The sequence below is a fragment of the Hemitrygon akajei genome, chromosome 2, assembly GCF_048418815.1.
Source record: "Hemitrygon akajei chromosome 2, sHemAka1.3, whole genome shotgun sequence".
In the NCBI taxonomy this organism is placed as follows: Eukaryota; Metazoa; Chordata; class Chondrichthyes; order Myliobatiformes; family Dasyatidae; genus Hemitrygon; species Hemitrygon akajei.
In genome coordinates this window covers 2,106,672-2,120,229 of record NC_133125.1, presented here as the reverse complement: position 1 = coordinate 2,120,229, position 13,558 = coordinate 2,106,672, and the positions used below count along the sequence as shown (strand labels likewise).

Here is a 13,558-nt window from a genome sequence, read left to right as displayed (position 1 = left end):
ACCTGCACTGAGCTAGAACATCCCTAGTTCTTTAACTAAGTCCCCTTAGGAGCTGCAGCTCAACACACCGGGTGCAGATATGGCCATCTGGGAGGCTGGGAGACTCCAGAACCTGTCATATCTGACACCAAGCACATAACACCAGCCTAACACACATACTTCCTCCTTTCTGCAGTTAACACCAGTGAACCTACCTTGCCTCGTCCCATTATCGCCTAAGCCCGTTCAGCCAAAGCCCTATCATTCTGCTGCCTCTCAATCCGCTGCCTACTCCGACGTTGCCTGCTGGATATGGCGGTCTTCATTCTAAACCTTTCGCGCTCTACTGGCTGACGTGACGCGCCTGCGCAGTCTTGCCTCTTTTACCCCATGTAGCAAAAACTGCCTTCATTCCCGAAATCAGCCGTTCACTCGCAGCCTTCTTGCTCCAACCTCTAACCCAACATTTGTACTCATGGTGTACAGCGTTAGCAGTATATGTTATGGACATGGACTATATAAATAAATCTCAAAGTACCAAAGAGATACCACTATCTCTGCTTTCACAAAATTCTTCAAATAAACCATTGGCAGATGAGGCAAATCTACATTCGGCTCTTCGCCCTCAGCAAAATCTCTTGCATCAGCATTCTCATTATAAACTTCCAGTTCAGATTTGTGGGTCACACAGATCAAAGGTTTGACACCAGACTCCCAAAACAGCAAGTTACCAGCGACAGAGAAAATGCTTTAAGTCTCCTGAAAAAAAAATGACACCTTCACTGACTTATGGGAATGCCTGGATCATGACAGGAATATTTTGTCTACAATGATGAAAAGAGAGATGGAACATCTGAGAAGGCACTGAGAAGCTAGAGAAAATGAAATCCAAAATAAAAACTACACATACTAGAAATCTGGAAGCAGAAAATGTTCAAAAGATTCTGTGGAATGGGAAATAGAGCTGTATAATCATGCTTCTTTTGCCTTTCATACCTTTGTTCCGCCTGCATATAATTTTTCAGAGTATATTCAATGAGTCCTTGTAGTTTCCATGACTCGGACATGTCAGGATGAGATCTAGTAAGATCTGTTGAAATCTGTTCGATGAATGGGAAAACATTGCTTTATCTTTTCAGCAAAAAAAAGTTAGAATTATACAAGGTATCTGATGATCTATAGTTGGATCATTACTGATGGGCAGAAACAACTGCAAAAACACTGAATACTATTTTACTGTCATTTTTGCTCTACCAGAAATATTAGCTTGTTACTCGTGTTACGTTTACTAGAAAGCAAATATACTGAAAGCAATATGGATTGAAAATTGGCTGGTTGACAGGAAACAAAGAGTAGTGATTAACGGGTCCCTTTCGGAATGGCAGGCTGTGACCAGTGTGGTACCGCAAGGTTCGGTGCTGGGACCGCAGCTGTTTACAATATACATTAATGATTTAGATGAAGGGATTAAAAGTAACATTAGCAAATTTGCTGATGACACAAAGCTGGGTGGCAGTGTGAAATGTCAGGAGGATGTTATGAGAATGCAGGGTGACTTGGACAGGTTGGGTGAGTGGGCAAATGTATGGCAGATGCAGTTTAATGTGGATAAATGTGAGGTTATCCACTTTAGTGGCAAGAACAAGAAGGCAGATTACTATCTAAATGTAGTCAAGTTAGGAAAAGGGGAAGTACAATGAGATCTAGGTGTTCTTGTACATCAGTCAATGAAAGCAAACATGCAGGTACAGCAGGCAGTGAAGAAAGCTAATGGCATGCTGGCCTTTATTACAAAAGGAATTGAGTATAGGAATAAAGAGGTCCTTCTGCAGTTGTACAGGGCCCTGGTGAGACCACACCTGGAGTATTGTGTGCAGTTTTGGTCTCCAAATTTGAGGAAGGACATTCTTGCTATTGAGGGAGTGCAGCGTAGGTTCACAAGGTTAATTCCCGGAATGGCGGGACTGTCATATGTTGAAAGATTGGAGCGACTGGGCTTGTATACACTGGAATTTAGAAGGATGAGAGGGGATCTGATTGAAACATATAAGATTATTAAGGGATTGGACACGCTGGAGGCAGGAAGCATGTTCCCGCTGATGGGTGAGCCCAGAACTAGAGGCCACAGTTTAAGAATAAGGGGTAGGCCATTTAGAACAGAGATGCCGAAAAACTTTTTCACCCAGAGAGTGGTGGACATGTGGAATGCTCTGCCCCAGAAGGCAGTGGAGGCCAAGTCTCTGGATGCATTCAAGAGAGAGTTAGATAGAGCTCTTATAGATAGCGGGGTCAAGGGATATGGGGAGAGGGCAGGAACGGGGTACTGATTGTGTATGATCAGCCATGATCACAGTGAATGGCGGTGCTGGCTAGAAGGGCCGAATGGCCTACTCCTGCACCTACTGTCTATTGTCTGAGCTACATTTGCAAAGTAAACATTTTTAATAACTGTCCAAATAGCAAGATTGTACTCATTCGTATTTCATTCCCAAACAATTTAAAACATTGAACAACCTGAGATGCTTCTTCCATCAGACCTTTGTTCAAATAAGCTTGACCTTTCATGCCAAGTAGCACAGGTTCACTATTGGGAAACTAGAAAGGAAAATATATCCACAATTTTACACAGAGATCAGTTAACTGCTCTTCAAATGATCTGTAACATTTCAATTACAACCACCGAGATGTAACACTGAGCGTCATAGGAAGTCAGTCCTACCTGTGGCCATCAAACTTTACAACTCCTCTCTCAGAGTGTCAGACACCCTGAGCCAATAGGCTGGTCCTGGACTTATTTCCACTGGCATGATTAACCTATTATTATTTAATTATTTATGGTTTTATATTGCTATATTTCTTCACTATTCTTGGTTGGTGCGGCTGTAACTAAACCCAATTTCCCCTTAGGATCAATAAAGTAGGTCTGTCTGTCTGTTCCAGAAAGCACAAGATGCATACTAGTTATTAAAAAAAATAACGTTATCAATTCAAAGCAATTAGAAAACCCCCTTCGATGTGAAGCCAAAGAAAGCACCAGCAGTGAACCCACGCTGCTGACAAGTGGATCACATTAGTATCAAGCCACCAGACTTGAATGCCACTGATCTGGGCCGCAACTGATTGTGAATCTCATGGTTCATCCAGGGTCTCTGGTTGGGGAATACTGTGAATGGTTTTGTGGAGACACACTCATCTATAATTGTTTTAATAAAGTCTATGTCAACTATGGCTCATTCATTACCCGGTCCATCACATGTAAAGCCCTCCCCACCTTTGAACACATCTACATGAAGCTTTGTTGTAGGAAAGCATCTGGGACTTCCACCACCCAGGACATGTTCTCTTCTCGCTGCTGCCATCAGGAAGGTGGTATAGAAACCACCACCAGGTTCAGTAACAGTTACTATCCTTCAATCGTCAGTGTCTTGAACTAAACGATAAAACTTCATTCAACTTCACTTGCCCCATTATTGAAATGCTCCCACAACCTATGGACTCACTTTGAGGACTCTTCATCTCATGTTCTCAATACTTATTGCTTATTTATTATTATTATTTTCCTTTTGTTTGTTGCCTTTTGCACACTGGCTAAATGGCCAAGTAGGTGCGGTCTTTCATCAATTGTATTATGGTTATTATTCTATTTTGGATTTATTGAGTATGCCCACAAGAAAAAGATTCTCAGGGTTGTATATGGTGACATATATCTGCTTTGATAATAAATATATTTTGAACTTTATCGCTAAATATTTGCTATTTAATCTGGAGGACAGCAGAGGCAAGGGGGATTCAGATATGTCACTTATTGTATTTTCATGACCGAACAAAATTATAAAAGACATACATAATAAATGGAAATATTCAGAGTGTCTGAAAACCCTAAAATTTCAGTCCTGCTCTTTTTAAAAATCTGAATTGTCTCTATTCTGCACCAGTAATCATCTATTAAGCTTTTGGATGTGATTTACATTAATACTAATTGTAAAAGGACTCGCATCGGAAACAGATTGTCAGTGTTTAATCAGTGTCAGGAACATACCTGCTCAAAGATACCAAAGGCGAGATCTGCATGATTTGGGTCACCAGACCTGACCAGAGCTTCTACTTGCAAATGAAGAAGTTTGGGCTTTTGATGACTGTTTCCATTATGGATATTCATTTCCAACCATCTCACACCTGCAGATAGTCATCAATGAAGAAAATCAGAAAACTCTGGCAAACTTTAGCTCCTACCTCACTTCCAGTGAATATCTACAAAAAAGTCTTATTCTATCAGCAAACTTACCGTTGTAATACAATTACACAGACACTCACACACTTGGGTATAGATGTTTAAAATTACCTTTCACAGACTTGCAATAAATGCTACATCAATTACTTTTAAGCTATAGAATTTGCTGCTTAGTATCATTCATTAACATTTTTAGAAAGACCGAGTTCTATTCAAGTTCAAATTCAGTTTATTGTCATTACACTGCACACAAGTATACCACCAAATAAAAGTTCTTCTGGACAAAAGTACACAACACAGTACATATAACTCACACAATACAAAGTAATATCACCACAAATATGGTGGCAGGGAGTTCAGTAGTCTTACAGTCTGGGGGACCTGAGGGCATTCTACAAGTATATGAAGAGCAAGAGGATGAGCCATGTGACAATAGGACCAATCAGGTATGATAGTGAGAATGTATGCATGGAGTTGAAGGAGGTAGTAGAGGTATTTAATGAATACTTTGCTTCAGTATTCAGCAGTGACCTTGGCAATTGTGGGATGACTTACAGCGGACTAAAACGCTTCAGCATATAGACATTAAGAAAAGGATGTGCTGAAGCTTTTGAAAAACATTAAGTTAAGTAAGTCACCATGTCTGGACGAGATATACCCCAGCCTACTGTGGGAAGCAAGGATGGTAATTGCTGAACCTCTGGCAATAATCTTTCCATCATCAATAGGGACAGAAAAAGTACCAGAGGATTGGAGTGTTACAAATGTTGATCCCTTGTTCAAGAAAGGGAGTAGAGATAACCAAGGAAATTATAGACCAATGAGTCTGACTTCATTGGTGGGCAAGTCGTTGGAGAAGATCCTGAAAGGCAGCATTTATGTGCATTTGGAGAGACATAATCTGATTAGGGATAGTCAGCATGGATTTATCAAGGATAGGTCATGCCTTATGAGCCTGATTGAATTCTTTGAGGATGTAACAAAACACATTGAAGAAGGTAGAGCAATGGATGTAGTGTATATGGATTTCAGTAAGGCATTTGATAAGGTTCCTCATGCAAGGTACATTCAGAAAGTATGAGGCATGGGATCCAAGGAGATTTTGCTTTGTAGATCCAGAATTGGCTTGCCCACAGAAAGCAAAGGGTGGTTGTAGATGGTTCATATTCTAGTGACTAGTGGTGTTCAACAGGGATCTGTTTTGAGACCCCTCCTCTTTATGATTTTTATAAATGACCTGGATGAGGAAGTAGAAGGGTGGGTTGGTAAGTTTGCTGATGACACAAAGGTTGGGGGTGTTGTGGACAGTGTGGCGGGTTGTCTGAGGTTCCAGTGGAACATCGATAGGATGCAGAACTGGACTGAGAAGTGGCAGATGGACCTCAACCCAGATAAGTGTAAAGTGGTTCATTTTGGTTGGTCAAATTTGAAGACAGAACATAATATAAATGGTAAGACACTTGGCAGTGTGGAGGATTAGAAAGATGTTGGGATCCATGTCCACAGGACACTCAAAGTTGCTGTGCAGGTTGACAGTGTTGCCAAGAAGGTGTACTTGGAGTACTGTGTTCAGTTCTGGTCACCTCACTACTGGAAGAATATGGATACTATACGTTATGAGAATAGGTTGAGTGAACTTGGTCTTTTCTCCTTGGAGCAACGGAGGATGAGAGGTGAACTGATAGATGTGTATAAGATGATGAGAGGCTTTGATCATGTGGATAGTCAGAGGCTTCTTCCCAGGGCTGAAAAGGCTAACACGAGGGGGCATAGTTTTAAGGTGCTTGGAAGTAGGTACAAGGGCAAATGTCAGAGGCAAGTTTTTCCACACAGAGAGTGGTGGGTGCGTGGAATGTATTGCCAGCAGCGCTAGAGGTAGATACAATAGGGTCTTTTAAGAGAATCTTAGATAGGTACACGGAGCTTAGAAAAATAAAGGGCTATGCGATAGAGAAATTCTAGGCAGTTTCAACAGTAGGTTACATGGTCAGCACAACATTGTGGGCCGAGTGGCTTGTAACATACAATAGAGTTCTATGTTCTATGAATGGCAAAAAGCATTGACAGAGTGGATGTGGAGAGTCTGTTTCCTATGGTGGGAGAGTCTAAGACCAGAGGATACAGCCTCAGAATAGAGGGGCATCCTTTTAGAACGGAGGAGGAATTTCTTTAGCCAGAGAATGGTGAATCTGTGGAATTCTTTGCCACAAGCAGCTGTGGAGGCCAAGTCTTTAAGTATATTTAAAAGCAGAGGTTGATCAATGCCTGATTGATTAGGGCATAAAGGAAATCAGGGGAAAGGCAGGAGATTGGGGCTGAGAAGAAAATTGGATCAGCCATGGTGAGATGGCAGAGCTGACTCCATGACACAAATGGCTTAATTCTGCTCTTAAATGGTCTGATGACACAGCAATTAATGTGGAGTTGAACTTCCAGGATTCTGAAGCCAACATTTCAAAGTTTAGGTATCTCAGAGTATTCTCAATTATAAAATTGAATAGTAATAAGGAGATAAAGTAGAGTAGATATGAGGCAATGAAAACTCTATGGGGAGGATTTGGAGTTGAAGGTTAGCATGTGTAAAGATAATTGGAGAACAGAAAATGGTACAAATTATGACATGACAGAACTGAAGCTGCCTCTCAAACTATAGACCCACAAGTGACAATGGGGAGGGGTTGAATAAAATAAAGTCTAATAAAGGGATAAGGACAATGAAAAACATAACAGTAAGCACCACGATCAAACAGCTGATTACTAGTAAGAGAGGAAAACGCAAAACTCAAGGTACTTGTGGACAGCATTATGGGCTATCAATTAGCTTATGAAATATGCAAATTCCACACCTTGTCTGCAAGAGTCAATTGCTTCTTCATACTTGTGCATCCGGAGCTGGATTTCTGCTAGATAAAGCCAGGCTACAATTGTCGACCGTGCGTGCTTTAAGCCTGTAACACCAAGGACAACCATCTCAAAATTTCAAAATACACAATGAATGACAGGCAGTTCCCACAATTATGTTCATCCGAAGAACAGTTGCCTCTCCTCTAAGAAACAGGTCAGGTGATCAGTCTGCACGAGCAATCCTGAGCGTCCTGTCGTCCCACTTTAATTCAACATCCAACTCCTACATGAATCTGTCTGCTGTCTCCTGCACCATTACAAGGCACAATGACTCATTTTTTTGTCATAGCTCACTATCGCCTTTTGAAAATCAAATTCTCCAAGTTTAGGTCACCCACTCTTTCTTTCTGTAGTAAGTGATCTGCAGAAGGATCACATTGAAAGTCTGTGATGGGAATGTAATTATCAACATGTCAGCTCAAAACTTCATTGGGACTTAAAGTGGAAAGAGGAGATGGCTAGTATAAAGGACTGGGGTAGGGAACTGGTAAAACAGAAGCCTGAGGTTATTGGTGAGCTGAGGGGGTAAAGGATGAATGCTGCTCCAGATTTTAACATCGGCAGTTTTTGTCTGTATCTGAACCAGTCATTCCTGTCATCCTTTCGGTTCAGCTTTTACTTGTGCATGTTCCAGGGCCTTAAAACTGCAGAGAGCAGGGTTCTAACTGCCACTTTACATTGGTCTCACCCAATCAGAAATATTCCTTGTGCTCTATCCATCCCTTCCCCATCTTCTCTTCTGCTGAAAACTAACATTATTTTTCTTTCCTTCACAGTTCTGAAAAGAGACAAAGTCTAAGACTTCAAATATTAACATCCTCTTTCTAACTGCTATTTAACCTGCTGATGACAATCATGAAGACCCTGGAGACTTGTTCCAGAGCAGCTCTGGCCTATGGTTATGCCACACTTAGACCCCCTCCAGTTCGCCTACCAGCCCCGACTAAGAGTTGAGGATGCCATCGTCTACCTGCTGAACCGTGTCTATGCCCACCTGGACAAGCCGGCGAGCACTGTGAGGGTCATGTTTTTTGACTTCTCCAGTGTGTTCTATACCATCTGCCCTGCTCTGCTGGGTGAGAAGCTGACAGTGATGCAGGTGGATGCTTCCCTGGTGCCATGGATTATTGATTTCCTGACTGGCAGACCACAGTACGTGCACTTGCAACACTGTGTGTCAGACAGAGTGGTCAGCAGCACTGGGGACTGTCCTGTCTCCCTTTCCCTTCACCATCTACACTTCCAACTTCAATTACTGCACAGAGTCTTGCCATCTTCAGAAGTTTTCTGATGACTCTGCCATAGTTGGATGCATCAGCAAGGGAGATGAAGCGGAGCACAGGGCTACAGTGGGAATCGTTGTCACATGGAGTGAACAAAATCATCTGCAGCTTAATGTGAAAAAGACTAAGGAGCTGGTGGTGGACCTGAGGAGGGCTAAGGCACCGGTGACCCCTGTTTCCATCCAAGGGGTCAGTGTGGACATGGTGGAGGATTACAAATACCTGGGGATACGAAAGAACACTGAGGCTGTCTACAAGAAGGGTCAGAGCCGTCTCTATTTCCTGAGGTCACTCAACCTATTCTCAACCTCAATCTGAAATAAAAACAGAAAATCATCAGACAGACATACTTTCACAGACAAAAAGGACTGAGGTCCTTTAACATCTGCCAGATGATGCTGAGGATGTTCTACGAGTCTGTGGTGGCCAGTGCTATCATGTTTGCTGTTGTGTGCTGGGGCAGCAGGCTGAGGGTAGCAGACACCAACAGAATCAACAAACTCATTCGTAAGACCAGTGATGTTGTAGGAGTGGAACTGGACTCTCTGACAGTGGTGTCTGAAAAGAAGATGCTGTCCAAGTTGCATGCATGGGAGACATTTCTCCCATCCACTCCATAATGTACTGGTTAGGCACAGGAGTACATTCAGCCAGAGACTCATTCCACCAAGATGCAACACTGAGTGTCATAGGAAGTCATTCCTGCCTGTGGCCATCAAACTTTGTTCATAACTCCTCCCTCGAAGTGTCAGACACCCTGAGCCAATAGGTTGGTCCTGGACTTTATGGTTTTATATTGCTGTATTTCTACACAATTCTTGGTTGGTGCGACTGTAACGAAACCCAATTTCCCTTGGGATCAATAAAGTATGTCTGTCTGTCTGATGATTTTCTGTTTTTATTTCAGATTGAGATTGAGAATAGGTTGAGTGAACTCAGCGTTTTCTCCTTGGAACGATGGAGGATGAGAGGTGACTTGATAGAGATGTACAAAATGATGAGAGGCATTGATCGTGTGGATAGTCAGAGGATTTTTCCCCAGGGCTGAAATGGCTAGCACGAGAAGGCACAGTTTTAAGTTGCTTGGAAGTAGGTACAGAGGAGATATCAGGGGTAAGTTTTTTTTTTACACAGAGAGCGGCGAGTGCATGAAATGGGCTGCCAGCAATGGAGGTGGAGGCCAATAAGATAGGGTCTTTTAAAAGATTCCTGGATAGGTACATGGAGCTTAGAAAAACAGAGGGCAATAGGTAACCCTAGATAATTTCTATGATGAGGACATGTTCGGCACAGTTTTGTGGGCCGAAGGGCCTGTATTGTGCTGTAGGTTTTCTATGTTTCTATTTCAAAGCCAATGAACTCTACAGTGAAGGGGACAAAAGCAGCTGGGACAAAGATAGAACAAAATATTCCTGAGCCTCTTGATTCTGAATACCCATAACAACCACTCAAAGATGACATGCAACATAGGTAATACATTTCCATACTCTACTCTGCTTTCTTCAATTTCAATCGTTTTTATTTTTGGATTCACACAAGTTTTTTGAACAAACCAGCCATTTTAATCCTTGTCTGGTCAAAAATGCAGAAGGGAATTATACTAATCACAATGATCTACGAATCAAAATAATCAGCATTAGCAAACACTAGCCCAAATAATAAGCAAATAATCTATATTATCACTGTTTGATTAATTATAACTGATAGTGAGTACACAGGTAGTTTCAGAGGACTGCCACACGAGAGTCATTATAAATGGCATATTACATTGATGTGTGCACTTCACCTTCGCTTAGGTATTTTGCAGCTTCTTCATATTTTTGTTCTTGCATTTCTTTGATCCCAAGCCCAATAAGCCCGAGTCCATTTGCAGGTTCCATCGCACTAAGCCTTGTATAACACTGCAGAGCCTCTTCACTGAAGCACTCTGTGTGAAAGGGGAAAGTAGCAGTCGTTTAGTTATGTACAGGTGAATCACCAAGATGGAAAGCACACTGACATGATCCCATTTTTCACTGTTTTCCAAATAACAACATCCCCACATGCTGGAGAAACTTGCCACTAACATTTAAAAGGGAAACACCAAAACTGAGGGCACAAGGATTAAAGACAAATGGTTTAAAACCCAATAAACTTTAAAAGTATCAATTCAGCATACCACGGCTTAAAATCACCCAATGTAACCTTCAATTCACCTACAAGTAAATTGTACAATATTGGGCTTCAAATACAATGCATCTCCCAAAAGTGTAACAACTATAAGATTTTGAAAATGCATTAACTACCTGTTTGGATGAAATACATGCACAGTACTTCCAGTGAAGATGACGAATTAGGATACTGAGCTATCAATACCTCACAAGTTAGTTTTAGCTTATCTCCTCCATGCGGCAACTGAAACAAAAGTTAAAAAATAAAAATATGAAAACTTTGACACTGAATGTTAGTATTTGTAAAAATGTTATAATTTACATAGTACTAACAGTAAAAGCGTTTTAAACCATAATCATAAGACCACAAGATTTAGAAGAAGAATTAGGCAATTGGCCCATCAAGTCTGCTCCGCCATTTCATCATGGCTGATCCAATTTTGCTTTTAGCCATTTTCCTGCCTTCTTTCCGCATCCCTTCATACCCCGACCAATCAAGAATCTATCAACCTCGGCCTTAAGGATACATGAAGACTTGGGCTCCACAGCACCCTATGGCAAAGAATTCCACAGATTCACCACCCTCTGGCTAAAGAAATTCATCGTCAACTCCATTCTAAAAGGACACACCTCTATTCTGAGGCTGTGTCCGCTGGTCTCAGACTCTCCATATGCACTCCATGAAGGACCTTCACCATTAAGGTTTTAATGAGATCGCCCCTCAATATTCTGAGTTCCTGGACATTAAGCTTCCAGTTATAATTCTCTTTCTGCCATGCTTCAGTGACCTTTTTATTCCAAAAATATACTTTATTCAGAAATATTACAAAATAAAATGATTACAAAAACCATTCGTTGACTCTGAGTCCTTATTCACCAAATAGTAATTTAGAATAAATCAAGCGTTGACCTTCAGTCCTGTATACACTCTTTTCAATTGTGTCCACCTTTTATGATGCAACTTATCCTTTTGACTGCAATTATGCCCTATCAACAGCCTCTCCTCACTACACATTGCCTATCTATAAACCAGTTACCTCATCTTCGGCACTCTCACCTGCCTTTCCTACGATATTTTCTGCATTGAAATATATGCAGCTCAGCACACAAATTGCATCATGCTCAAACTTTTGATTTCTAACTTTGTCTTGAGGTCTTACCAACATCTGCCTCCACAATCTCTCCACTAACTGTTCTAGCACTCTGGTTTCCATCCCCTGCAGCTCTCGGTTAAACCTCACTGTACAGCATTAACAAAATTTCCCACTAGGATATTAGTCCCTCTCCAGTTCAGGTGCAAACCTTTCCTTCTGTAAATACTCTGGCATTTCCAAGATCAACTGCAGATACACGCATACCTACAGAAGCAGCATCTGAATTTCTGAGAGTGTCAATTTTCCAAAGTAAAAACCTGGTGAAAACAAGTCTAAGACAAAATAAATCACATACTACCGATATAAGAATTCTTGTGACACTCTTCTTATAGAACATAATAACTTTCCAGAGACTTAATATCAATATATACAGCTGAATCTATAATTAGTATTGTTACTCTATGTCAGGAGTTTAATGACATGCATCCTTACTGTTGATAGAAATTTAATGTAGTCAGTAGAAAGCTGCTGATGATTGTCACTCGGAATCTTGTCCAGAGATGAAAGGGCATTTTCAAATGCAGTGATCAACTACGACAGAGAAAATGAAAACAAATTGACAATAGATGAAAGACAAATGTTATAAACAATGTGCGCTGGTATAATATTTTATTTACTTCAGGATATCCTGCAATGTATTACAGCAAATAAGAAAGTCACTGGTAAGAAGTTGTAAAATCCATCAGCCTGATCTGACCCAGCAAAGTCTCACACCTAGCAATGTCACAGTCAGTCTTCATGGAAGTTAAATGGGCAATTTAAAGTTCAACGTAAATTTTATTATCAGAGTACATGTATGGTACCACATACAACCCTGAGATTCTTTTTTCTGCTGGCATACTCAGCAACTATAACAGGACTAATGAAAGATCAAGTAGAGCACAGAAGGCAATAAACTGCAAATACAAATATAAATAATTAGCAATAAATAATGAGAGCATGAAATAACACAATAAAGAGTCCCTAAAGTGAGATCATTTGTTGTGGGAACACCTCGATAGGTAAATGTGGTTATCCCCTTTTATTCAAGAGCCTGATGGCTGAGGGGCAGTAACTGTTCTTGAACCTGGTGGTGTGAGTGCTGAAGCTCTTATAATTTCTACCTGATGGCATCACTGCGAAAAATATCCAATAGGAGATTAGGAAGGTCCCCGACTGCTCCTGAAAATGTGACCAGTGGATTTAATGCCCACTTGATGGCAGATGCAGCTTTGACAAACTCACTTCAACCAAAGTACTTCTTTAATCCAGATAAAAGACATTGCGATTCCTTGATGGGCAGCTGATGGGTCTCTAATATTTGAACCCATGACTTGTGGACTGGGAAGTGATACAGACTAAAGGTTGGGTGGCATCAAAACAGGGTTAGGGACTGTTCAGATAAAGAATCAAGGAAATAACTGAATAGTGTGTCAGATGATCAGAGTACAGACTGCATCATCTGTAGGCTTCATGGCCAGTAGAAATCTGTGTACCAGTTGGCAACACGCACATGCTAAGCAGCTTCTCTTCTTTGATCCACCATTTGTACAGAAGTACCAGTCACTATGTTATTCTATTGTCTTCAACACCAACCTTTAATATGGTCCAAGCCCCAGAGCTTGAATACCCCAATCTAGAATTTATGCTCAAATCTAGGGCTGGAATGTGAGACTAAGTATTTTCTAAATTGCTATCATCAATTAAACAATAGAAAGGGATATACACCTTACAAGGATAAAATAACTATACAACATTAACTTGTAATTCTTAATTATGACATTAAGTTCTAAAAGTAACTTTTAAAATTCTATTTTACAATCAAGGGGTCACACTCTAGAAGCTAGTCAGTTACGGCAATTTGAAAATCTTTAAAAC

The 13,558-nt window shown here is 40.9% G+C and overlaps 1 protein-coding gene across 1 annotated transcript in view; it reads right to left on the bottom strand.

Annotated features, from left to right (window-relative positions):
• skic3 (SKI3 subunit of superkiller complex) overlaps positions 1 to 13,558 on the bottom strand; it is a 183,377-nt gene that overhangs the window by 114,018 nt on the left and 55,801 nt on the right. The window contains exons 7-13 of the mRNA XM_073066275.1: positions 12,134 to 12,232; positions 10,683 to 10,791; positions 10,184 to 10,324; positions 7,057 to 7,158; positions 4,019 to 4,155; positions 2,494 to 2,574; positions 976 to 1,079 (exon numbers count right to left, since the gene is read on the bottom strand). Coding sequence (XP_072922376.1) covers positions 976 to 1,079; positions 2,494 to 2,574; positions 4,019 to 4,155; positions 7,057 to 7,158; positions 10,184 to 10,324; positions 10,683 to 10,791; positions 12,134 to 12,232 — 773 coding nt within the window. The remainder of the gene's footprint in view (positions 1 to 975; positions 1,080 to 2,493; positions 2,575 to 4,018; positions 4,156 to 7,056; positions 7,159 to 10,183; positions 10,325 to 10,682; positions 10,792 to 12,133; positions 12,233 to 13,558) is intronic.